General features: G+C 35.8%; 1 protein-coding gene across 1 annotated transcript in view; it reads right to left on the reverse strand.

Moving 5' to 3' along the window:
- The window catches only part of COPG2 (COPI coat complex subunit gamma 2), a 205231-nt gene extending 182523 nt beyond the window's left edge, over positions 1 to 22708 (reverse strand). The window contains exons 1-2 of the mRNA XM_053716386.1: positions 22580 to 22708; positions 2355 to 2407 (exon numbers count right to left, since the gene is read on the reverse strand). Of these exons, the coding sequence (XP_053572361.1) occupies positions 2355 to 2407; positions 22580 to 22616 (90 nt within the window). The 5' untranslated portion in view covers positions 22617 to 22708. The remainder of the gene's footprint in view (positions 1 to 2354; positions 2408 to 22579) is intronic.
- Positions 22709 to 24481: the final 1773 nt, after the last annotated feature.

Consider the following 24481-nt stretch of genomic DNA (forward strand, 5'->3'; position numbering starts at 1 on the left):
AAAGGCACACCGGGTCTATCCCACTCCTTAGTAACAATGTCAGTAAGTCTCTTAGGTATAGGAAAAACGTCAGTACTCGTCGGTACCGCAAAATATTTATCCAACCTACACATTTTTTCTGGGATTGCAACTGTGTTACAATCATTCAGAGCCGCTAATACCTCCCCTAGTAACACACGGAGGTTCTCAAGCTTAAATTTAAAATTTGAAATGTCTGAGTCCAGTTTATTTGGATCAGAACCGTCACCCACAGAATGAAGCTCTCCGTCTTCACGTTCTGCAAACTGTGACGCAGTATCAGACATGGCCCTTGCATTATCAGCGCACTCTGTTCTCATCCCAGAGTGATCACGTTTACCTCTTAGTTCTGGTAGTTTAGCCAAAACTTCAGTCATAACAGTAGCCATATCTTGTAATGTGATTTGTAATGGCCGCCCAGATGCACTCGGCGCTACAATATCACGCACCTCCTGAGCGGGAGATGCAGGTACTGACACGTGAGGCGAGTTAGTCGGCATAACTCTCCCCTCGTTGTTTGGTGAAATATGTTCAATTTGTACAGACTGACTATTTTTTAAAGTAGCATCAATACAGTTAGTACATAAATTTCTATTGGGCTCCACTTTGGCATTAACACATATAGCACAGAGATATTCCTCTGAATCAGACATGTTTAACACACTAGCAAATAAACAGCAACTTGGAAATACTTTTCAAAGTAATTTACAAATAATATGAAAACGAACTGTGCCTTTAAGAAGCACAGAAAATATTATAACAGATAAAATAATTAAGTTATAGCATCAATCTTTGTCAGAATATACAGTTTTAGCAAAGGATTGTTCCCCTCAGCAAATGATAACTAACCCAGGCAGCAGAAAAAAATACACAAATAAACGTTTTTTATATCACAGTCAATACAATCAGCACAGCTCTGCTGTGAATGATTACTTCCCTCAAAAAAGACTCTTGAGATCCCTGAACTCTGTAGAGATGAACCGGATCATGCAGGAAGAAAATGAACCTCTGACTGAGTTTTTCTGATGCATAGTGAAAGCACCAAAATGGCCCCTCCCCCACACACATAACAGTGAGAGGGATCAGTGAACTGCTCTAATTTAAATCAAAACTATTGCCAAGTGGAAAAAAAGTGCCCAAAACATTTTTTCACCCAGTACCTCAGAGAAAAAAACGTTTTTACATGCCAGCAAAAAAACGTTTTACCTCAATAATTAATTGTCATTTAAAACCTATTGCAAGTCCCTGCAAAATAGGTTAAGTCTATGTATACAGTTTAAAAGCCAGAGAAGTACCATTTCCCAGAAAACTGAAGTGTAAAATATACATACATGACAGCCTGATATCAGCTACATCTACTGCATTCAAGGCTGAGTTTACATTATAACGGTATGGCAGGATTTTCTCATCAATTCCATGTCAGAAAATAATAAACTGCTACATACCTCTTTGCAGATTAATCTGCCTGCTGTCCCCTGATCTGAAGTTTACCTCTCCTCAGATGGCAGAGAAACAGCAATATGATCTTAACTACTCCGGCTAAAATCATAGAAAAACTCAGGTAGATTCTTCTTCAAATTCTACCAGAGAAGGAATAACACACTCCGGTGCTATTATAAAATAACAAACTTTTGATTGAAGATATAAAAACTAAATATATCACCATAGTCCTCTCACACATCCTATCTAGTCGTTGGGTGCAAGAGAATGACTGGAGGTGATGTAGAGGGGAGGAGCTATATAGCAACTCTGCTGGGTGAATCCTCTTGCACTTCCTGTAGGGGAGCAGTTAATATCCCACAAGTAATGATGACCCGTGGACTGATCACACTTAACAGAAGAAAGAACATTTTTGGGTTTCAAATCCCTTTAAAGAATTAAAAAAAATGTACATACTTGTTTTAGTTTATTATCCCCAAGGATTGTATTTATAGAAAGTGTTAGGTAATGTTTTCTGTCCCTTTAATTTTATAATAAACCAGTAGTCCCTTGCTGTAAAGTGGGAGGGCAAATATACAAATCAAATATATATTAGTATAAAATGTTCAGGGTTGAAAGGTGGGCTTTCAAAAGTAGCACATTTTCCAGCGTCTAGGGCAGCACAAAAACTAAATACACCTCTGGCTGTAAGACACGGATATATCAACACCAAGAAAAAGTAGGTTGAAAAGTCAGGAACCGTTAAAGCGAAAGCCCTAAAGATACTATATTTTTGCTAACTTTTTCATGCGGTTTATTTTTAGTTATTTTAATCATCTGAGCTGGCTTCCCTCTTTTTGTAATAATTATTATCATGTGTAAAAAACTACATCCTCCTAGTTCTTCAACAAAATTACCTCTTGCAGGACGGCGCTCTTCTCTAAATGCTGGAAAGGATTTGAGCTATTTCCTAAAAGAAAAAAAGGATTAAACTTAATAAAAAGGAATCACTATGTATAACTATAACTTCAGTACTCTGTGAAGGATCAATACTAGAGAGGTTGTTAGGGTAGTTGTAAGGGTTTTCTGCCACTTTCTAGACTTTTAAGAAGGGTTAAATCAAGATTAAAGTTTTGGGGAAAAAAGGCACAAATTCAAAACTACAGTGAATGTCTAAGATATTTCCACGACCATCAATAATACTTCAGTGAATAAAAACAGTTCATAGAGTAATATATTATTTGAATAGAAATATTGTACATGTAGTTTTCTATATTGTCGTACATAGACAGATGTCTAAGGGCTGGATTTATCAAGCTGAGACGGACAGGGGCGCATATACCACCCCTGTCCGCCGCAGCTCGCCTCCGGCAGGGCGAATTTCCCCGGAGGAGTTTACCATTGCACACGAGCACTATTTTGCGCTTGCATTCAATCCCGCCCCCTGACCGCACACATCCAATCACGCGCGGGCAGGAGCTGTCAATCTTCCCGGTCGAACTAGACTATGGAAATTGAATGACCGCTGCTTGTTAAATACGGTGAGCAGGTTCTCTTGTGAGAACCTGCAACGATAGGGGATCAAAGGCTGGCAAAAGCCTTTGTTAAATCGACCCCTAACTGTGAGCTTATAGTTAAAGGGACATCTGGTGACCTATTTTATAATAAAGTGTAACCCATTAGCTGCCAGAGAAGGCTGAAACACTTTTAGAATCAAGCAAAGGTTCCAATGCATTTAGTGGCTAACATTAAAGGGACATTAAACACTTTTAGATGGTAATATAAAATGATAAATTGTATATATACATAAAAACTTTGCAATACACGTTCATTATTTATTTTGTCCCCTTTTCCTGTGATTCCATTCTGAAATTGTGAGCATTTCTATTCCTATTAGAAATGGAAGTGCCGAACACTGTTATATTTTACACTGCCATTGGCTGCACACTCTAGTGACCTATTTGTAACTGTCCCTAATTGGCCAAAGCAGAGAAAGAAACCTAAGTTACAACATGGCAGCTCCCACTGTTTTATAGTCACTACAACTTTACTTCACTTATTTAGTCACTATTTAAACAGCTAATGAAACTTTAAAAATACATCTACATGCCATTCCCATGCTAATCTTTTCTTTGAATGCTTCATTTTATCTAGCATTTATTTAGTATTTAATGTCCCTTTAAGGTTCAACCAATATGCTGTGAGCAAAGGCTTCTACGCAGGGGCGTATTATGGCCTAGGCAAACTAGGCACTTGCCTATGGCGGCAGCACTTTTTTATGTCTATATTTTTAAGAAGTTGACAGTTATTTTAGAAGTATTATACATCTATATGAGAGATTTTGCCCAAGGAGCTCACATTCTAAGGGGGGGGGGGGGTTAATAATAAACTGCCTATGGAGCTTACTTTTTAGAGATAACTAAAGAGGGAACTTTAATTTTTTTAGCTAGCTATTGCCTATAGTTCTATTGGCTTTCAGCACTTCGTATTTTGTTAGGATAAGCATTGTATCAAGAAATCTGTGTTTGGGGTTTTTATATATATGGCAGCAATACATATTTCTCCCTCTCTTTATATTTATATATATATATATATATATATATATATATATATATATATATATATATATATATATATATATATATATATATATATGTGTGTGTATTTGTGTTTGTGCGTGTCTGTAGGTGTATAATTGTGCGTGTATGTGTATGCAAGTATTTTGCAAGTCCATGTAAACATTTACTTTGGAAATGCCATGACAAAAAAAAAAAAAAAAAAAAAAAATCGAATTACTCCCTGCCAAAAAAATATTATGGTCAAAAAAGGCCTAAAACCTTGAGGGTTGGTGGGGGTAGGGGCAGCAGAATTTTGAGTGCCTAGGGCAGCACAAAATCTAAATACGCCACTGCTCCTACGCATGTATTGACTTACTTTAAAGGGACAGTCAACACCAGAATTTTTGTTGTATAAAATGAAAGAATCCCTTTATTACCCATTCCCCAGTTTTGCATTACCAACACTGTTATAGAAATAAACTTTTTATCTCTGTGATTACCTTGTATCTAAGCCTCTGCAAACTGCCCCCTTATTTCAGTTTTTTTACATCACTTTAGCCAATCAGTGCTCACTCCAGGGTAACTTTACGTGCATGAGCTCAATGTTATCTATATAAGACACATGAACTAATGTCCTCTAGTGGTCAAAATGCATTAAGATTAGAGGCAGTCTTCAAGGTCTAAGAAATTAACATATAAACCTCCTAGGTTTAGCTTTCAACTAAGAATACTAAGAGAATAAAGCAAAATTGGTGATAAAAGTAAATTGGAAAGTTGTTTAAAATTACATTCCCTATTTAAAATCATCAAAGATTTTTTTGGACTTGACTGTCCCTTTAAGTTTACTACAACCAATAGGCTGTGAGCAAAGGCCCCTACGTATTTGACTTACTTTACTAGAAGGTTTAACCAACAGGCTGTGAGGAAAGTTTCCTAAGCATTACACAGCTTATTCTACTATGTTGTTTAAACCTCGGCTGACCAAGAGTGTTCTGATGCATTAAAGGGATAGTAAAGTCAAAATGTAACTTTCATGATTCAGCTACAGCATACAATTTTAAACAACTTTCCAATTTACTTCGTTTGTCAAATTTCTTTGTACTCTTGGTGTTCTTTGTTCAAGACTAAACCTAGGTAGCAGTACTTGTAACTATGTATAAGATTGCTATAAACCAGTGCTTTCCAAACTGTGTGTCGTGACACATTAGTGTGTCGGCAGCAGTGTGTAGGTGTGTCCCTGCTTCAGCACACATTTTTTTTAATTTCATTTTTTGTTTTTGTTTCCGCCTACCGGCTACGCATATCACATGGTTGACACGTGATTGATACCTAGTGGGTCACAGATCACCCTACCCTATTGGGGCAGCTCAGTGGGAACTGAAACTATTCCCATTGGCGGCACATTGGTTCCTTACTGCACGTGTAGTCTTCTCAATCGGCTCGTGACTGCATGTGTCGTCAGTGAGTAGGACAGCAGTGTGTTTGCAGCGTTGGCAGTAGTCAGTCGGACTTGCAGAGCTCTGAGGGTGGTAGCTTAAACGCTGAGCTGAAGTCAGAAATCAGTGGGTTTTTTATGCAGCTAGCTCCCAGTAGTGCATTGCTGCTCTTGATATATGGATAGGAAGTGGAAGCTTAAAGGGCCATAATACACAAATTTGAAAGTGATGTAGCATAGCTGTAAAAAGCTGACTAGAAAATATCACCTGAACCTCTCTATGTAAAAAAGAAATATAATTTTACCTCAAAAGTTTCTCAGTAGCCACATCTCATTGTAAAGGACTTCGAAGCAGCAAATCAGTATGCCTGTCCCGGGACAGCGGAAGGAGCGAGCTTTCGTGCACACTCACGTTATTTCACTTTTCAGTGTAAGGAAGTTTACAATGAAATCTCATGAGAGTTAAGCGAAATCTCATGAGATCACAGTAAACGTTCATGACCTCAGCACTGCTGATACTTAATGGCTGCAGTTCATTTCTTCATTTTTTATTTTTTTTTACCTGCAGCTGGGAGCAGCTGAGTATAACATTTTACACAGAACTTACTCTGCTGAGCAGAGGAGATTGTGAGGTAAAATATCTTCCTTTTTTACATAGAGATGCTCAGGTGATATTTTCCTGTCAGCTTTTTACAGTTATACTGCATCAGTTTCAAGTGATTTAGCATATGAGTATTATGTCCCTTTAAAAATGCTTGATGATGAAATGTGAGTGTCTTTATCTAATATTCCACCAAATATTCAGAAACTGTGTTCATCCCATCAATCTCATACATCCCATTAAAATAGTAAGTAGCTATTGGTGTTATTGAACCGTTTTTTAATTCTTGCACATACTTACTGTTACTTGTAAATACATTTTGTTGTTATATAATTTATGTATGTGTCCGTATCTCTTAAAACAAGTTAGTTTAACCTCCTGTTTGCCAGTACAACTGAATTACTGTGTCACAAAATGATGTAGGTGTAAAAAGTGTGTCACCGACATGAAAAGTTTGGAAAGCTCTGCTATAAAAAATGTTGCAAACACTATTGCCAGATGGCATGCGACACGTGTACGCTCCTGAGCTCACTTAGGATTAATCTTTAACAAATGATATCAAAAGAACTATGCTAAATTGATAATATAAGTAAACTGGAAAGTTGTTTAAAATGTCATACTCTATCCAATCAATATAAGTTTAATTTTAACTTTACTGTCCCTTTAACCTGTTGCTTTACAATGATATTTCAGGTCTCCTATGCATCTGGTGTCCAACTATATGATACAGGTTACCCCAGAATACATCTGGCATCTTATTTTAACAGTTAACCTCCTGGGTACCACAAAAAGAGCTCCGGGGCATTTTCCAACTTGCAAAACAACATAAAAGTCGTCACTGGTTCTCAATATTCTATGTATGTGGTAACATTGTGTTCTGTGTCATCATCACCCATATGTAATGTGTGTGTAGTTATTCTCCATCACTGTAATATAGAGGTATAAACCTCCCTAATGCGTGTGTTATATGTAATGTGTGTAGTTTATTCCCTATCACTGTAATATAGAGGTATAAACCTCCCTAATGCATGTGTTATATGTAATGTGTGTAGTTTATTCCCTATCACTGTAATATAGAGGTATAAACCTCCCTAATGCATGTGTTATATGTAATCTGTGTGTAGTTATTCCCCATCACTGTAATATAGAGGTATAAACCTCCCTAATGCATGTGTTATATGTAATCTGTGTGTAGTTATTCCCCATCACTGTAATATAGAGGTATAAACCTCCCTAATGCATGTGTTATATGTAATCTGTGTGCAGTTATTCCCCATCACTGTAATATAGAGGTATAAACCTCCCTAATGCATGTGTTATATGTAATCTGTGTGCAGTTATTCCCCATCACTGTAATATAGAGGTATAAACATCCCTAATGCATGTGTTATATGTAATCTGTGTGTAGTTTATTCTCCATCACTGTAATATAGAGGTATAAACCTACCTAATGCGTGTGTTATATGTAATCTGTGTGCAGTTATTCCCCATCACTGTAATATAGAGGTATAAACCTCCCTAATGCATGTGTTATATGTAATCTGTGTGCAGTTATTCCCCATCACTGTAATATAGAGGTATAAACCTCCCTAATGCATGTGTTATATGTAATCTGTGTGCAGTTATTTCCCATCTCTATAATATAGAGGTATAAACCTCCCTAATGCGTGTGTTATATGTAATCTGTGTGTAGTTTATTCTCCATCACTGTAATATAGAGGTATAAACCTCCCTAATGCATGTGCTATATGTAATCTGTGTGTAGTTATTCCCCATCACTGTAATATAGAGGTATAAACCTCCCTAATGCATGTGTTATATGTAATCTGTGTGTAGTTTATTCTCCATCACTGTAATATAGAGGTATAAACCTCCCTAATGCATGTGTTATATGTAACCTGTGTGCAGTTATTCACCATCACTGTAATAGAGAGGTATAAACCTCCATAATGCGTGTGTTATATGTAATCTGTGTGCAGTTATTCCCCATCACTGTAATATAGAGGTATAAACCTCACTAATGCAGGTGTTATATGTAATCTGTGTGTAGTTTATTCTCCATCACTGTAATACAGAGGTATAAACCTCCATAATGCATGTGTTATATGTAATCTGTGTGCAGTTATTCTCCATCACTGTAATACAGAGGTATAAACCTCCATAATGCATGTGTTATATGTAATCTGTGTGCAGTTATTCTCCATCACTGTAATATAGAGGTATAAACCTCCCTAATGCATGTGCTATATGTAATCTGTGTGTAGTTTATTCCCCATCACTGTAATATAGAGGTATAAACCTCCCTAATGCATGTGTTATATGTAATCTGTATGCAGTTATTCCCCATCACTGTAATATAGAGGTATAAACCTCCCTAATGCATGTGTTATATGTAATCTGTATGCAGTTATTCCCCATCACTGTAATATAGAGGTATAAACCTCCCTAATGCATGTGCTATATGTAATCTGTGTGCAGTTATTCCCCATCACTGTAATATAGAGGTATAAACCTCCCTAATGCATGTGTTATATGTAATCTGTGTGTAGTTTATTCTCCATCACTGTAATATAGAGGTATAAACCTCCATAATGCATGTGTTATATGTAATGTGTGTAGTTTATACCCCATCACTGTAATATAGAGGTATAAACCTCTATAATGCATGTGCTATATGTAATCTGTATGCAGTTATTCCCCATCACTGTAATATAGAGGTATAAACCTCCATAATGCATGTGTTATATGTAATCTGTATGCAGTTATTCCCCATCACTGTAATATAGAGGTATAAACCTCCCTAATGCATGTGTTATCTGTAATCTGTGTGCAGTTATTCCCCATCACTGTAATATAGAGGTATAAACCTCCCTAATGCATGTGCTATATGTAATCTGTGTGTAGTTTATTCCCCATCACTGTAATATAGAGGTATAAACCTCCCTAATGCATGTGTTATATGTAATCTGTGTGTAGTTATTCCCCATCACTGTAATATAGAGGTATAAACCTCCCTAATGCAGGTGTTATATGTAATCTGTGTGCAGTTATTCTCCATCACTGTAATATAGAGGTATAAACCTCCCTAATGCAGGTGTTATATGTAATCTGTGTGCAGTTATTCTCCATCACTGTAATATAGAGGTATAAACCTCCCTAATGCAGGTGTTATATGTAATCTGTGTGCAGTTATTCTCCATCACTGTAATATAGAGGTATAAACCTCCCTAATGCATGTGTTATATGTAATCTGTGTGTAGTTTATTCTCTATCACTGTAATATAGAGGTATAAACCTCCCTAATGCATGTGCTATATGTAATCTGTATGCAGTTATTCCCCATCACTGTAATATAGAGGTATAAACCTCCATAATGCGTGTGTTATATGTAATGTGTGTGTAGTTTATTCCCCATCACTGTAATATAGAGGTATAAACCTCCATAATGCGTGTGTTATATGTAATGTGTGTGTAGTTTATTCCCCATCACTGTAATATAGAGGTATAAACCTCCATAATGCGTGTGTTATATGTAATGTGTGTGTAGTTTATTCCCCATCACTGTAATATAGAGGTATAAACCTCCCTAATGCATGTGTTATATGTAATCTGTGTGTAGTTTATTCTCCATCACTGTAATATAGAGGTATAAACCTCCCTAATGCATGTGTTATATGTAATGTGTGTGTAGTTTATTCCCCATCACTGTAATACAGAGGTATAAACCTCCCTAATGCATGTGTTATATGTAATCTGTGTGCAGTTATTCCCCATCACTGTAATATAGAGGTATAAACCTCCCTAATGCATGTGTTATATGTAATCTGTGTGCAGTTATTCCCCATCACTGTAATATAGAGGTACAAACCTCCCTAATGCATGTGTTATATGTAATCTGTGTGCAGTTATTCCCCATCACTGTAATATAGAGGTATAAACCTCCCTAATGCATGTGTTATATGTAATCTGTGTGTAGTTTATTCTCCATCACTGTAATATAGAGGTATAAACCTCCCTAATGCATGTGTTATATGTAATCTGTGTGCAGTTATTCCCCATCACTGTAATATAGAGGTATAAACCTCCCTAATGCATGTGTTATATGTAATCTGTGTGCAGTTATTCCCCATCACTGTAATATAGAGGTACAAACCTCCCTAATGCATGTGTTATATGTAATCTGTGTGCAGTTATTCCCCATCACTGTAATATAGAGGTATAAACCTCCCTAATGCATGTGTTATATGTAATCTGTGTGCAGTTATTCCCCATCACTGTAATATAGAGGTATAAACCTCCCTAATGCATGTGCTATATGTAATCTGTGTGCAGTTATTCCCCATCACTGTAATATAGAGGTATAAACCTCCCTAATGCATGTGTTATATGTAACCTGTGTGTAGTTTATTCCCCATCACTGTAATATAGAGGTATAAACCTCCCTAATGCATGTGTTATATGTAATCTGTGTGCAGTTATTCCCCATCACTGTAATATAGAGGTATAAACCTCCCTAATGCATGTGTTATATGTAATCTGTGTGCAGTTATTCCCCATCACTGTAATATAGAGGTATAAACCTCCCTAATGCATGTGTTATATGTAACCTGTGTGTAGTTTATTCCCCATCACTGTAATATAGAGGTATAAACCTCCCTAATGCATGTGTTATATGTAACCTGTGTGTAGTTTATTCCCCATCACTGTAATATAGAGGTATAAACCTCCCTAATGCATGTGTTATATGTAATCTGTGTGCAGTTATTTCCCATCACTGTAATATAGAGGTATAAACCTCCCTAATGCATGTGTTATATGTAATCTGTGTGTAGTTTATTCTCCATCACTGTAATATAGAGGTATAAACCTCCCTAATGCATGTGTTATATGTAACCTGTGTGTAGTTTATTCCCCATCACTGTAATATAGAGGTATAAACCTCCCTAATGCATGTGTTATATGTAATCTGTGTGCAGTTATTCCCCATCACTGTAATATAGAGGTATAAACCTCCCTAATGCATGTGTTATATGTAATCTGTGTGTAGTTATTCTCCATCACTGTAATATAGAGGTATAAACCTCCCTAATGCATTTGTTATATGTAATCTGTGTGCAGTTATTCCCCATCACTGTAATATAGAGGTATAAACCTCTCTAATGCATGTGTTATATGTAATGTGTGTAGTTATTCCCCATCACTGTAATATAGAGGTATAAACCTCCCTAATGCATTTGTTATATGTAATCTGTGTGCAGTTATTCCCCATCACTGTAATATAGAGGTATAAACCTCCCTAATGCATGTGTTATATGTAATCTGTGTGTAGTTTATTCTCCATCACTGTAATATAGAGGTATAAACCTCCCTAATGCATTTGTTATATGTAATCTGTGTGCAGTTATTCCCCATCACTGTAATATAGAGGTATAAACCTCCCTAATGCATGTGTTATATGTAATCTGTGTGTAGTTTATTCTCCATCACTGTAATATAGAGGTATAAACCTCCCTAATGCATGTGTTATATGTAACCTGTGTGTAGTTTATTCCCCATCACTGTAATATAGAGGTATAAACCTCCCTAATGCATGTGTTATATGTAATCTGTGTGCAGTTATTCCCCATCACTGTAATATAGAGGTATAAACCTCCCTAATGCATGTGTTATATGTAATCTGTGTGTAGTTATTCTCCATCACTGTAATATAGAGGTATAAACCTCCCTAATGCATTTGTTATATGTAATCTGTGTGTAGTTTATTCTCCATCACTGTAATATAGAGGTATAAACCTCCCTAATGCATGTGTTATATGTAACCTGTGTGTAGTTTATTCCCCATCACTGTAATATAGAGGTATAAACCTCCCTAATGCATGTGTTATATGTAACCTGTGTGTAGTTATTCCCTATCACTGTAATATAGAGGTATAAACCTCCCTAATGCATGTGTTATATGTCATCTGTGTGCAGTTATTCTCCATCACTGTAATATAGAGGTATAAACCTCCCTAATGCATGTGTTATATGTAATCTGTGTGCAGTTATTCCCCATCACTGTAATATAGAGGTATAAACCTCTCTAATGCATGTGTTATATGTAATCTGTGTGTAGTTATTCCCCATCACTGTAATATAGAGGTATAAACCTCCCTAATGCATGTGTTATATGTAATATGTGTGTAGTTTATTCTCCATCACTGTAATATAGAGGTATAAACCTCCCTAATGCATGTGTTATATGTAATCTGTGTGTAGTTATTCCCCATCACTGTAATATAGAGGTATAAACCTCCCTAATGCATGTGTTATATGTAATCTGTGTAGTTTATTCTCCATCACTGTAATATAGAGGTATAAACCTCCCTAATGCATGTGTTATATGTAATCTGTGTGCAGTTATTCCCCATCACTGTAATATAGAGGTATAAACCTCCATAATGCATGTGTTATATGTAATCTGTGTGCAGTTATTCCCCATCACTGTAATATAGAGGTATAAACCTCCCTAATGCATGTGTTATATGTAATCTGTGTGCAGTTATTCCCCATCACTGTAATATAGAGGTATAAACCTCTCTAATGCATGTGTTATATGTAATCTGTGTGTAGTTATTCCCCATCACTGTAATATAGAGGTATAAACCTCCCTAATGCATGTGTTATATGTAATATGTGTGTAGTTTATTCTCCATCACTGTAATATAGAGGTATAAACCTCCCTAATGCATGTGTTATATGTAATCTGTGTGTAGTTATTCCCCATCACTGTAATATAGAGGTATAAACCTCCCTAATGCATGTGTTATATGTAATCTGTGTAGTTTATTCTCCATCACTGTAATATAGAGGTATAAACCTCCCTAATGCATGTGTTATATGTAATCTGTGTGCAGTTATTCCCCATCACTGTAATATAGAGGTATAAACCTCCATAATGCATGTGTTATATGTAATCTGTGTGCAGTTATTCCCCATCACTGTAATATAGAGGTATAAACCTCCCTAATGCATGTGTTATATGTAATCTGTGTGCAGTTATTCCCCATCACTGTAATATAGAGGTATAAACCTCCCTAATGCATGTGTTATATGTAATCTGTGTGTAGTTATTCCCCATCACTGTAATAGAGGTATAAACCTCCCTAATGCATGTGTTATATGTAATCTGTGTGTAGTTTATTCCCCATCACTGTAATATAGAGGTATAAACCTCCCTAATGCATGTGTTATATGTAATCTGTATGCAGTTATTCCCCATCACTGTAATATAGAGGTATAAACCTCCCTAATGCATGTGTTATATGTAATCTGTATGCAGTTATTCCCCATCACTGTAATATAGAGGTATAAACCTCCCTAATGCATGTGTTATATGTAATCTGTGTGTAGTTTATTCTCCATCACTGTAATATAGAGGTATAAACCTCCCTAATGCATGTGTTATATGTAACCTGTGTGTAGTTTATTCCCCATCACTGTAATATAGAGGTATAAACCTCCCTAATGCATGTGTTATATGTAACCTGTGTGTAGTTTATTCCCCATCACTGTAATATAGAGGTATAAACCTCCCTAATGCATGTGTTATATGTAATCTGTGTGAAGTTATTCCCCCTCACTGTAATATAGAGGTATAAACCTCCCTAATGCATGTGTTATATGTAATCTGTGTGTAGTTATTCCCCATCACTGTAATATAGAGGTATAAACCTCCCTAATGCATGTGTTATATGTAATCTGTGTGTAGTTTATTCCCCATCACTGTAATATAGAGGTATAAACCTCCCTAATGCATGTGTTATATGTAATCTGTGTGCAGTTATTCCCCATCACTGTAATATAGAGGTATAAACCTCCATAATGCATGTGTTATATGTAATGTGTGTAGTTTATTCTCCATCACTGTAATATAGAGGTATAAACCTCCCTAATGCATGTGTTATATGTAATCTGTGTGTAGTTTATTCTCCATCACTGTAATATAGAGGTATAAACCTCCCTAATGCATGTGCTATATGTAATGTGTGTAGTTTATTCTACATCACTGTAATATAGAGGTATAAACCTCCCTAATGCATGTGTTATATGTAATCTGTGTGTAGTTTATTCCCCATCACTGTAATATAGAGGTATAAACCTCCCTAATGCATGTGTTATATGTAATCTGTATGCAGTTATTCCCCATCACTGTAATATAGAGGTATAAACCTCCCTAATGCATGTGTTATATGTAATCTGTATGCAGTTATTCCCCATCACTGTAATATAGAGGTATAAACCTCCCTAATGCATGTGTTATATGTAATCTGTGTGTAGTTTATTCCCCATCACTGTAATATAGAGGTATAAACCTCCCTAATGCATGTGTTATATGTAATCTGTGTGTAGTTTATTCTCCATCACTGTAATATAGAGGTATAAACCTCCCTAATGCATGTGTTATATGTAATCTGTGTGTAGTTTATTCCCCATCACTGTAATATAGAGGTATAAACCTCCCTAATGCATGTGTTATATGTAATCTGTGTGCAGTTATTCCCCATCACTGTAATATAGAGGTATAAACCTCCCTAATGCATGTGTTATATGTAATCTGTGTGTAGTTATTCCCCATCACTGTAATATAGAGGTATAAACCTCCCTAATGCATGTGTTATATGTAATCTGTGTGTAGTTTATTCCCCATCACTGTAATATAGAGGTATAAACCTCCCTAATGCATGTGTTATATGTAATCTGTATGCAGTTATTCCCCATCACTGTAATATAGAGGTATAAACCTCCATAATGCATGTGTTATATGTAATGTGTGTAGTTTATTCTCCTTCACTGTAATATAGAGGTATAAACCTCCCTAATGCATGTGTTATATGTAATCTGTATGCAGTTATTCCCCATCACTGTAATATAGAGGTATAAACCTCCCTAATGCATGTGTTATATGTAATCTGTGTGTAGTTTATTCTCCATCACTCTAATATAGAGGTATAAACCTCCCTAATGCATGTGCTATATGTAATGTGTGTAGTTTATTCTCCATCACTGTAATATAGAGGTATAAACCTCTATAATGCATGTGTTATATGTAATCTGTGTGTAGTTTATTCTCTATCACTGTAATATAGAGGTATAAACCTCCCTAATGCATGTGTTATATGTAATCTGTGTAGTTTATTCTCCATCACTGTAATATAGAGGTATAAACCTCCCTAATGCATGTGTTATCTGTAATCTGTGTGCAGTTATTCCCCATCACTGTAATATAGAGGTATAAACCTCCCTAATGCATGTGTTATATGTAATCTGTGTGTAGTTTATTCTCCATCACTGTAATATAGAGGTATAAACCTCCCTAATGCATGTGTTATATGTAATCTGTGTGCAGTTATTCTCCATCACTGTAATATAGAGGTATAAACCTCCCTAATGCATGTGTTATATGTAATCTGTGTGCAGTTATTCCCCATCACTGTAATATAGAGGTATAAACCTCCCTAATGCATGTGTTATATGTAATCTGTATGCAGTTATTCCCCATCACTGTAATATAGAGGTATAAACCTCCCTAATGCGTGTGTTATATGTAATCTGTGTGTAGTTATTCCCCATCACTGTAATATAGAGGTATAAACCTCCCTAATGCATGTGTTATATGTAATCTGTGTGTAGTTTATTCTCCATCACTGTAATATAGAGGTATAAACCTCCCTAATGCGTGTGTTATATGTAATCTGTGTGTAGTTATTCCCCATCACTGTAATATAGAGGTATAAACCTCCCTAATGCATGTGTTATATGTAATCTGTGTGCAGTTTATTCTCCATCACTGTAATATAGAGGTATAAACCTCCCTAATGCATGTGTTATATGTAATCTGTGTGTAGTTTATTTCCCATCACTGTAATATAGAGGTATAAACCTCCCTAATGCATGTGCTATATGTAATGTGTGCAGTTATTCCCCATCACTGTAATATAGAGGTATAAACCTCCCTAATGCATGTGTTATATGTAATCTGTGTGTAGTTTATTCTCCATCACTGTAATATAGAGGTATAAACCTCCCTAATGCATGTGTTATATGTAATCTGTATGTAGTGTATTCTCCATCACTGTAATATAGAGGTATAAACCTCCCTAATGCATGTGTTATATGTAACCTGTGTGTAGTTTATTCCCCATCACTGTAATATAGAGGTATAAACCTCCCTAATGCATGTGTTATATGTAATCTGTGTGTAGTTTATTTCCCATCACTGTAATATAGAGGTATAAACCTCCCTAATGCATGTGCTATATGTAATGTGTGCAGTTATTCCCCATCACTGTAATATAGAGGTATAAACCTCCCTAATGCATGTGTTATATGTAATCTGTGTGTAGTTTATTCTCCATCACTGTAATATAGAGGTATAAACCTCCCTAATGCATGTGTTATATGTAATCTGTATGTAGTGTATTCTCCATCACTGTAATATAGAGGTATAAACCTCCCTAATGCATGTGTTATATGTAACCTGTGTGTAGTTTATTCCCCATCACTGTAATATAGAGGTATAAACCTCCCTAATGCGTGTGTTATATGTAATCTGTGTGTAGTTTATTCCCCATCACTGTAATATAGAGGTATAAACCTCCCTAATGCATGTGTTATATGTAATGTGTGTGTAGTTATTCCCCATCACTGTAATATAGAGGTATAAACCTCCCTAATGCATGTGTTATATGTAATGTGTGTGTAGTTATTTCCAATCACTGTAATATAGAGGTATAAACCTCCCTAATGCATGTGTTATATGTAATCTGTGTGTAGTTTATTCCCCATCACTGTAATATAGAGGTATAAACCTCCCTAATGCATGTGTTATATGTAATCTGTGTGTAGTTTATTCCCATCACTGTAATATAGAGGTATAAACCTCCCTAATGCATGTGTTATATGTAATGTGTGTGTAGTTATTCCCCATCACTGTAATATAGAGGTATAAACCTCCCTAATGCATGTGTTATATGTAATGTGTGTGTAGTTATTCCCCATCACTGTAATATAGAGGTATAAACCTCCCTAATGCATGTGTTATATGTAATGTGTGTGTAGTTATTTCCCATCACTGTAATATAGAGGTATAAACCTCCCTAATGCATGTGTTATATGTAATCTGTGTGTAGTTTATTCCCCATCACTGTAATATAGAGGTATAAACCTCCCTAATGCATGTGTTATATGTAATGTGTGTGTAGTTATTCCCCATCACTGTAATATAGAGGTATAAACCTCCCTAATGCGTGTGTTATATGTAATCTGTGTGTAGTTTATTCTCTATCACTGTAATATAGAGGTATAAACCTCCCTAATGCATGTGTTATATGTAATGTGTGTGTAGTTATTCCCCATCACTGTAATATAGAGGTATAAACCTCCCTAATGCATGTGTTATATGTAATCTGTGTGTAGTTATTCTCCATCACTGTAATATAGAGGTATAAACCTCCCTAATGCATGTGTTATATGTAATCTGTATGTAGTGTATTCTCCATCACTGTAATATAGAGGTATAAACCTCACTAATGCATGTGTTATATGTAATCTGTGTGTAGTTTATTCTCTATCACTGTAATATAGAGGTATAAACCTCCCTAATGCATGTGTTATATGTAATCTGTGTGTAGTTATTCCCCATCACTGTAATATAGAGGTATAAACCTCCCTAATGCATGTGTTATATGTAATCTGTGTGTAGTTATTCTCCATCACTGTAATATAGAGGTATAAACCTCCCTAATGCATGTGTTATATGTAATCTGTATGTAGTGTATTCTCCATCACTGTAATATAGAGGTATAAACCTCACTAATGCATGTGTTATATGTAATCTGTGTGTAGTTTATTCTCTATCACTGTAATATAGAGGTATAAACCTCCCTAATGCATGTGTTATATGTAATCTGTGTGTAGTTATTCCCCATCACTGTAATATAGAGGTATAAACCTCCCTAATGCATGTGTTATATGTAATCTGTATGTAGTTATTCCCCATCACTGTAATATAGAGGTATAAACCTCCCTAATGCATGTGTTATATGTAATCTGTATGCAGTTATTCCCCATCACTGTAATATAGAGGTATAAACCTCCCTAATGCATGTGTTATATGTAATCTGTGTGTAGTTTATTCTCCATCACTGTAATATAGAGGCATAAACCTCCCTAATGCATGTGTTATATGTAATGTGTGTGTAGTTTATTCCCCATCACTGTAATATAGAGGTATAAACCTCCCTAATGCATGTGTTATATGTAATCTGTGTGTAGTTTATTCCCCATCACTGTAATATAGAGGTATAAACCTCCCTAATGCATGTGTTATATGTAATCTGTATGTAGTTATTCCCCATCACTGTAATATAGAGGTATAAACCTCCCTAATGCATTTGTTATATGTAATCTGTGTGTAGTTTATTCTCCATCACTGTAATATAGAGGTATAAACCTCCCTAATGCATGTGTTATATGTAATCTGTGTGTAGTTATTTCCCATCACTGTAATATAGAGGTATAAACCTCCCTAATGCATGTGTTATATGTAATCTGTGTGTAGTTATTCCCCATCACTGTAATATAGAGGTATAAACCTCCCTAATGCATGTGTTATATGTAATCTGTGTGTAGTTTATACCCCATCACTGTAATATAGAGGTATAAACCTCCCTAATGCATGTGTTATATGTAATCTGTGTGTAGTTTATACCCCATCACTGTAATATAGAGGTATAAACCTCCATAATGCATGTGTTATATGTAATCTGTGTGCAGTTATTCCCCATCACTGTAATATAGAGGTATAAACCTCCCTAATGCATGTGTTATATGTAATCTGTGTGTAGTTTATTCCCCATCACTGTAATATAGAGGTATAAACCTCCCTAATGCATGTGTTATATGTAATCTGTGTGTAGTTATTCTCCATCACTGTAATATAGAGGTATAAACCTCCCTAATGCATGTGTTATATGTAATCTGTGTGTAGTTTATACCCCATCACTGTAATATAGAGGTATAAACCTCCATAATGCATGTGTTATATGTAATCTGTGTGCAGTTATTCCCCATCACTGTAATATAGAGGTATAAACCTCCCTAATGCATGTGTTATATGTAATCTGTGTGTAGTTTATTCCCCATCACTGTAATATAGAGGTATAAACCTCCCTAATGCATGTGTTATATGTAATCTGTGTGTAGTTTATTCTCCATCACTGTAATATAGAGGTATAAACCTCCCTAATGCGTGTGTTATATGTAATGTGTGTGTAGTTTATTCCCCATCACTGTAATATAGAGGTATAAACCTCCCTAATGCATGTGTTATATGTAATGTGTGTGTAGTTATTTCCCATCACTGTAATATAGAGGTATAAACCTCCCTAATGCATTTGTTATATGTAATCTGTATGTAGTGTATTCCCCATCACTGTAATATAGAGGTATAAACCTCCCTAATGCATGTGTTATATGTAATGTGTGTGTAGTTATTTCCCATCACTGTAATATAGAGGTATAAACCTCCCTAATGCATGTGTTATATGTAATCTGTGTGTAGTTTATTCCCCATCACTGTAATATAGAGGTATAAACCTCCCTAATGCATGTGGTATATGTAATCTGTGTGTAGTTATTCCCCATCACTGTAATATAGAGGTATAAACCTCCCTAATGCATGTGTTATATGTAATGTGTGTGTAGTTATTCCCCATCACTGTAATATAGAGGTATAAACCTCCCTAATGCATGTGTTATATGTAATGTGTGTGTAGTTATTTCCCATCACTGTAATATAGAGGTATAAACCTCCCTAATGCATGTGTTATATGTAATCTGTGTGTAGTTATTCCCCATCACTGTAATATAGAGGTATAAACCTCCCTAATGCAGGTGTTATATGTAATCTGTGTGTAGTTTATTCCCCATCACTGTAATATAGAGGTATAAACCTCCCTAATGCATGTGTTATATGTAATCTGTGTGTAGTTATTCTCCATCACTGTAATATAGAGGTATAAACCTCCCTAATGCATGTGTTATATGTAATCTGTATGTAGTGTATTCTCCATCACTGTAATATAGAGGTATAAACCTCACTAATGCAGGTGTTATATGTAATCTGTGTGTAGTTATTCCCCATCACTGTAATATAGAGGTATAAACCTCCCTAATGCATGTGTTATATGTAATCTGTATGTAGTTATTCCCCATCACTGTAATATAGAGGTATAAACCTCCCTAATGCATGTGTTATATGTAATCTGTATGCAGTTATTCCCCATCACTGTAATATAGAGGTATAAACCTCCCTAATGCATGTGTTATATGTAATGTGTGTGTAGTTTATTCTCCATCACTGTAATATAGAGGTATAAACCTCCCTAATGCATGTGTTATATGTAATGTGTGTGTAGTTTATTCCCCATCACTGTAATATAGAGGTATAAACCTCCCTAATGCATGTGTTATATGTAATCTGTGTGTAGTTTATTCCCCATCACTGTAATATAGAGGTATAAACCTCCCTAATGCATGTGTTATATGTAATCTGTGTGTAGTTTATTCTCCATCACTGTAATATAGAGGTATAAACCTCCCTAATGCATGTGTTATATGTAATCTGTGTGTAGTTATTTCCCATCACTGTAATATAGAGGTATAAACCTCCCTAATGCATGTGTTATATGTAATCTGTGTGTAGTTATTCCCCATCACTGTAATATAGAGGTATAAACCTCCCTAATGCATGTGTTATATGTAATCTGTGTGCAGTTATTCTCCATCACTGTAATATAGAGGTATAAACCTCCCTAATGCATGTGTTATATGTAATCTGTGTGTAGTTTATTCCCCATCACTGTAATATAGAGGTATAAACCTCCCTAATGCATGTGTTATATGTAATCTGTGTGTAGTTTATACCCCATCACTGTAATATAGAGGTATAAACCTCCCTAATGCATGTGTTATATGTAATCTGTGTGTAGTTTATACCCCATCACTGTAATATAGAGGTATAAACCTCCATAATGCATGTGTTATATGTAATCTGTGTGCAGTTATTCCCCATCACTGTAATATAGAGGTATAAACCTCCCTAATGCATGTGCTATATGTAATCTGTGTGTAGTTATTCCCCATCACTGTAATATAGAGGTATAAACCTCCCTAATGCATGTGCTATATGTAATCTGTGTGTAGTTATTCCCCATCACTGTAATATAGAGGTATAAACCTCCCTAATGCGTGTGTTATATGTAATCTGTGTGTAGTTTATTCCCCATCACTGTAATATAGAGGTATAAACCTCCCTAATGCATGTGTTATATGTAACCTGTGTGTAGTTTATTCCCCATCACTGTAATATAGAGGTATAAACCTCCCTAATGCATGTGCTATATGTAATCTGTGTGTAGTTATTCCCCATCACTGTAATATAGAGGTATAAACCTCCCTAATGCGTGTGTTATATGTAATCTGTGTGTAGTTTATTCCCCATCACTGTAATATAGAGGTATAAACCTCCCTAATGCATGTGTTATATGTAATCTGTGTGTAGTTATTCTCCATCACTGTAATATAGAGGTATAAACCTCCCTAATGCATGTGTTATATGTAATCTGTGTGTAGTTATTCTCCATCACTGTAATATAGAGGTATAAACCTCCCTAATGCATGTGTTATATGTAACCTGTGTGTAGTTTATACCCCATCACTGTAATATAGAGGTATAAACCTCCCTAATGCATGTGTTATATGTAATCTGTGTGTAGTTATTCCCCATCACTGTAATATAGAGGTATAAACCTCCCTAATGCATGTGTTATATGTAATCTGTATGTAGTTATTCCCCATCACTGTAATATAGAGGTATAAACCTCCCTAATGCGTGTGTTATATGTAATCTGTATGCAGTTATTTCCCATCACTGTAATATAGAGGTATAAACCTCCCTAATGCGTGTGTTATATGTAATCTGTGTGCAGTTATTCCCCATCACTGTAATATAGAGGTATAAACCTCCCTAATGCGTGTGTTATATGTAATCTGTATGCAGTTATTTCCCATCACTGTAATATAGAGGTATAAACCTCTCTAATGCCGTTATTACTATTGTAACTTATGTGCTATAAGTAATAATAAACAATAATTCGGCTGCAATGGTTTGAATGTTAATTACAGATGTGTAAAATGCAGATACAACTTGTGTTAGGGCTTTACCAGCTGATAAATGGGGTTCACGTGAAAAAGAAAAAAACACTCTACATTTAACAACAAAAACAGAGTTTCACCTTATAAATAATCTCAGCAATAATTAACTACATTTTATTCAAAATATCAAAAAGTTTAGGGGGCTGTAATGAGAATTTCTATCACGTCAAAGATGTTGCACCACAACCGGCTACCCGCCTCAGGAAAGTCCGAGGCTTCGCGGCCCAACACGGAGTTAACAAACGGCTATGTACCCTGAAACAGTGAACACTAATATATAACAAACGTTACCGGACTCTTCGTCCTTCTTATCAAATTTCTTGATCATTTCCGGGTGCAGCAGCTGTAACTTCCCGGTACCAAAAAAAAAGGGTACCTCACACTTAGCCCGTCTTCCGCCTGTCACTCACGTCAAAACCGCGCCCACTGTAGACTTAGACACGCCCTTTTGAGAATGGATTGTGCTGCCTGTCAGTCAAGCTCATAGCCCCGCCTACAAACTTTAACCACAGTAACAGCCTGACCCATTACCAGTTAGCAAAGGTACTGAAGTCTCAATAGTATATGTCATTCAACTGTACCCACAACATAGTGTTAAAGGGACATTAAGTACCTCAAGATATTAATATAAATTGTTTAATTACATGTAGTAAAACAGCTTTGGAATACACTTTCATTATTTATTTTGTTCTCCTTTCCTGTTAATTCTGAATATTGTGTTTTTCCAATTCATGTTAAAGGGACACTGAACCCAATTTTTTTATTTTGTGATTGGTATCTTTATTTGAAATGCAAGAATGTAAGTTTAGATGCCGGCCCATTTTTGGTGAACAAACTGGGTTGTTCTTGCCAATTGGTGGATAAATTCACCCACCAATAAACAAGTGCTTTCCATGGTTCTGAACAAAAAAAAAATAGCTTAGATGCTATTTTTTCAAATAAAGAAAGCAAGAGAACGAAGACAAATTTATACTAGGTGTAAATTAGAAAGTTGCTTAAAATTGCATGCTCTATCTGAATCACGAAAGAAAAAATTTGGGTTCAGTGTCCCTTTAAACATGGAAGTGCAGATACAGCTATATTCCACACAGTGATTGGTTGCACACTCTAGTAAGCCATTTATAACTATTCCTAATTGGCCTCAGCAGAAAAGGTAACCTAAGTTACAATTTGGCAGCTACATTTAGCCACCAATCAGTAAGCGCTACCCAGGTTCTGAACCAAAAATGGGCCGGCTCCTAAGCTTACATTCCTGCTTTTAAAATAAAGATACCAAGAGAACTAAGAAAAAATAATAATATGATAATAATATGAGTAAATTAGAAAGTTGCATGCTCTATTTGAATCATGAAAGAAAAAAAATTGGGTGTAATATCCCTTTAACTTTACCCTATTTTTTTTCCAATATTTAGGCAACTAATATAATTTAAAAAATACATGTCCAAATTATTCTCTGGCTAATCTTTGCTCTAAATACATCATTCAAGCAATTATTTCATTTTGACTGTGTATATGATAAAACAAGATTTTATGCATTTCTTATTTAGGGAGAGTAAACATTTAATATAATGTATTGAGGGTACCTAAGGCATAGGAAGCCGCCCTACTGTAGTGGGCATAAGAGCAGAGGCGTAACTAGAAACCACAGGGCCCAGGTGCAAGAATCCAAGCAGGGCTCCACGGCCTTCCCCCCCAGTGACGTGCAGTGAGGTCAGAGACTGGTGAGGCACTAGATATGATACGCCAGAGAAACACATGTACAGAGGGCTGCAAGTACCCCCAACAGGGCAGGTTTAAATGATAGCTGAACCAGTGCACAGGTGACATAATCAGGTGATGGGTGAGAGCAAGTTAGTAACCACTGAGTTACTGATCAGCTGATTACTTCACCTGTGCACTGATTCGGCTATAATGAAAACCTGGCCTGTTGGGGGTACTTGAGGACCATTGTTGAGAAACACTGCACTAAAGCACTAGCTCATCGGAAATGTATTGATTACCCGGAAAATAAAGCACACATACTCTGCTCACTGACACCCACACACACTCTGCTCACATAAACACTGACACAATTCTGTGGCACAAGTGCCAGTTACTAAGCAATTAGAATGATACACAATCTCTTCTCTACTTACTACTGTATTGTAAAAATAGAAATAATTTACCATACAAGTTTTACACAAAGGACAAGTT

This window comes from Bombina bombina, chromosome 6 (genome assembly GCF_027579735.1).
Source record: "Bombina bombina isolate aBomBom1 chromosome 6, aBomBom1.pri, whole genome shotgun sequence".
NCBI lineage: Eukaryota > Metazoa > Chordata > Amphibia > Anura > Bombinatoridae > Bombina > Bombina bombina.